Below are 4,179 nucleotides of genomic sequence, written 5' to 3'. Positions count from 1 at the left end.
GTTATTACGCGACGCATCCGCCTGCCCCACGGTTAGGAGTCGCTCCGACAGAGCGCAGTAGTTGAGGCAGCCGGCGCGCGACGTGCTTCAAATCCTCAAGAGCGTCCGCGCAGCGATAGGCTACTCCAGCATGACGCTTAGCGGAGCTCCGATCACGAATGACCTTGTCCTCAAGAGCTCGAAGAGCATCACGAGTCACCAGACGGCGGTCGACCCAGTCGTCACCGCCCGCACCGAATCTTCTCGATTAGACTGGTGACGTCCACTATCACGTGAAATGTCTACTGAGACGACGTCGTCACCAGGGTCAAACCAAATATCTGGTGAAGTGGCGGGGATATCCCGACTCCGAAAACTCGTGGGAGTCTGAGACGCCACTTCGGCAAGATTGCCCAGACGCCGTGGACGCTTTTGATCAGAAAGATCAGGACGTCCCGCGCTTCCCGGCAATAGCCAGGGGAGTAGAAGGGCCATGAGCTGGGCTCAAGCAGTAGCCCTGAGCTCTTGCGATCGCAGACACAGAGCTTGCGGGAGCGTTAGGGATTGACCCATTCGTCGCAGGGCGACAATCCGAAGGAAGTCGACGGCGTGCCTAAAGGTTGGCCAACTCAAATCGGAGGTGTCGCTTCACACGCACGTCCACTTCCTGGTGGCTCAACTGTAAGTTATGCAGTTAGGAAAGTTTCTGGTGCTGTTGCACCCATCGCTCAACAAGCGCTTCGTCATCTGTAGCGCTTTCGCCAGGGGCGAGCACTACAGGTATTATGGGTACACAAGAGCCACCTCATTGAGCATGCAGACGAGTGCGATAAGTTTCCAACGGAAATTCTTGTGGGATCAAGAAACGAGCTCGAAGAGCTTTCCGTTCGGCAGGCTCATCTTCCGTAATGACCGGAGGCCCAATGATGTGGAGGCGTAACGAAAGAGTTACCATGTCCTTCGCTTCCACAACGGGATCTGCCGGGAGGAAGCCATATACCACGCGAGAGTCAATGACCGGCCGTGGATGGACGCTCATCAGAGCCGCCTTACGGGCAGCTTTCAGCTGCCACTTTTGGGCCTCATCGGTTGTCCACGTCCCTCAGGTGATGAGAGGCCAGGAAACGGACATGGGGTCCGCAAGGCGCGAGCAGGGCACGTCTCACGCCGCTGGCGCAGCTCGCCTTCTTCGCATCACACCCGGGAAAAGGAAGGTCAGATTCGTAGTCGACCACCTCCACATCCTCAACGAGGACACTCGTTATTGATAGCGCGCGCGGAGCGCGACGCTCGGGCTCATTGAGCCTAGGATTTACATCCCTCGATGCCGCGGGCGCACTTTCCGACGTTGCACCGCGTGCGAGAGATGAAGTTGGGCTCTGCCTGTGTGCGCTGTCAGAACCAGCGAGATTTGGTGACTTCAGTGGCGTTGACACAAGTGATTGCTGTCTTCGACCTTTTTGCTATCAGCTCTCTCATAGCATTTTGACCAACGATAAGCTCGTAAACTTATATTGGGGATATTTACCTAGACATGATATGTTCTATCCCACAATGAAAATTGTCCTTTACGATTGGCCGTAGAATTGACTACCTGTGCTACCATGAGCAACGGGGTTGCATTAATACCTACTAACTTTGAAAATGCAATATTATTGCTCATCCAGGAGCGCCACACCTCAGCGACGATAGGAGGGTCCTACTGCACTTCGGAATAAGAATTCAAGATAAATAATTCCTGGAAATGACCGCATTTTTCCGGATTACAAACAATTATATACATACGAAGTTATTGACGTTATCAGCGAGCTTCGAGAATAAATTCTGGGTGCTGGAAGAATTGAAGATACCTACATAGATCTCAGCTAGGCTGATGTGAAGATAATGATCTCTTTATTATGATAGGCGCAAGCGCTACACCTTCGGGAGTACAAAACATTTAAGCTCTTTTTTCCGGTCGTTTGACAAACAGAGACAGAGCCCAGCTCCTGTAAGTGCTGATCGCATTAAATTGTCGATTTTCAGTCGACACAGGGTTCCTTTTGGACTTCGTTGAGATCACGATCGATGCGGACCCAGTCCCTTTGAGGCGACGCTTTCTATGAGGGTGTGAATCAATCAGCTCGGGTAGATCAGCCGTGCAAATCAATCATGAATAGCCATAGTACAAGCAGGGGCGTTAGAAAACTATATCCGAGAAACTATCTCAACAATCAAAAGTAACTGATACTAAATGCGAGTACTATAACTCTGCACCTCGCGAAATTCGATTAACCGTAAAACCTGTGTTTGATACTTTTGTTGTGTGGAGAGCCGTTTGGTGCTAGAAGTGGATTCACGATACGGGTTTTCATCCTGAGTATAATTTGGCAGACACCTCCCGTATTAGATAAGTTGAAATGTACCACGACCAGAAGCAGACTTTTTTCGCCGCGGCACAAATTGCGCTGGCTATCGGTAGGACGTGGGATTATCCGAGATTTGCAGCGATTGTCCCTCGGTTCCGAAGAGAAGTGTGGAAATATCAAATTAGGCAATCATGATGACTCATTATAATAACTTACTGCTACTGACAAGGGTGACGGACCCATTGAAATAATCCGTAGCTTCACTATGCAATACATACAGCGGGGCTACCGCAGCTCTTTGCGTAGAGGAAGCTGAGCTAAGGTCACCGACATTACGTACTTACCAAGAACCAGTGTAGCGGATCGTTATTCGCTACTTCTAAAAGCTAGATCCTTACCAAGGCAAACGAACACTTCAGTTCAAAAATGAAACTGTATTTAATTGTTTTAGTTGCGGCAAAGCCGCCAGTATCTAACACCCTTGGTTTCCTAATTACATAGTAATACCTAATTAATATTGTAATATGCAATACTACTGGCACGTGGTGGCTTCTTGTTATGGTGTATACACACCATTGTGTGATTACACAAACTTGTACAATTCACACCTTTGCACGGTCACACCATCTTGCGTGACCCACCCTTTCATACAAGGGTACGTGTAACCCCATTACACATTAGCTCGCTTTGGGGATGTTCGCTTCAGATTGCTAGGTGAAGATGACCAGAGAGGTGCTCTAACTTCAACCAGACCAAGGTTACACTTTTACTCGCTTTGGAGGGATGTCCGCTTTGGTTTGCTAGGTGAAGATGACCAGAGAGGTGCTCTTACTTGCACCAGACCAAGGCTGAACACTTGAGCTACGGCATGGAGGCCAAGATGTTCCAAATATTTGAAAGTCCCAGTCAAAAGCAAGATAAAGCAAAATATGCTGTACAATCAGAAGGTCGACTGCAAGATAAGCACCAATTTGGCTGCTATAATATGATGTGTAGAGCTTAGAGCAAGAAGACGATGATAATTCAGATATGTTGTTAAGCGACAACCAAGCTAGTTGAGTATACGGAACGTTTAACGAGTACGATAGGTTCTGATTTATCGCTCAGCGCTTGAAGTAATGTCGATCTAGATAAAGTCGATCGTGGTGATTTCTTACTTTATCACTGAAGTCACCAGAGCTGTATGAAACAAAGTGTGAGAAAGTTAAGAGAAACGTATATTTCTTTCTCTGGACGATAATATGTGAGATGTTCATGAAGTCGGTCATACATAGACGAACAGTAGCGCAACGTGCTAGAGGCCGTCAGGCTAGTAGACCGCTCGCGCAGTACATGTGGAAGAAATGTATTTCAGAGCTGAAGCAACAGAAGTCGAATGCAGCGGGGCTGCCGTGGCTTTGTGCTTAGAGGAAGCGTAATTTACGCCACCGAACTTACGTTCTTCACAAGAACCAGTACAAGTGTAGCAAATCGCAATCCGCTACCCCCAAGAGTAGTTAAAACCTTAACTCAAGGCAAGGAAATTCATACACCCCTGTTACCAGGGTACGTGTAACCCCGTTACACCCCCCCCTCTAAGATTGAGAATATTTACAGTTCCAATCGATTATTGCCTCAACGAGGCTTGCGTATCCGCTAGACGCTGCAACTAGGTTCGTTGGAACAAAACGACTTCCGTCCCCGCTTGGCCACAACATTAAACGGTCCGATAAACCGTGGACGAAGCTTCGCCCTGAAGATAGCAGAGGCAGCATGTGTATGAAGATTATGAAACCAGGTCCCCAACCTTGAAGCTTTCTACTTTGCCTCTTCCTTTTTTATCTGCATATTCTTTCTGCAGGTCTTGACTTCG

At 48.3% G+C, this 4,179-nt stretch overlaps 1 protein-coding gene across 1 annotated transcript; it reads right to left on the bottom strand.

Annotated features, from left to right (window-relative positions):
- Window positions 1-2,124: 2,124 nt before the first annotated feature.
- PHALS_06302 (uncharacterized protein) lies at window positions 2,125-2,570 on the bottom strand (the record flags this gene model as incomplete). The annotated part of the gene is made up of 3 exons (XM_024719566.1): window positions 2,125-2,166; window positions 2,236-2,334; window positions 2,544-2,570. 3 exons carry the CDS (start codon window positions 2,568-2,570, stop codon window positions 2,125-2,127), a joined length of 168 nt encoding a protein of 55 aa, XP_024584852.1.
- Window positions 2,571-4,179: the final 1,609 nt, after the last annotated feature.

Source organism: Plasmopara halstedii, assembly GCF_900000015.1.
Source record: "Plasmopara halstedii genome assembly, contig: Scaffold_2956, whole genome shotgun sequence".
Taxonomy (NCBI): Eukaryota; Oomycota; class Peronosporomycetes; order Peronosporales; family Peronosporaceae; genus Plasmopara; species Plasmopara halstedii.
This window is presented reverse-complemented; position numbering and strand designations above follow the sequence as displayed.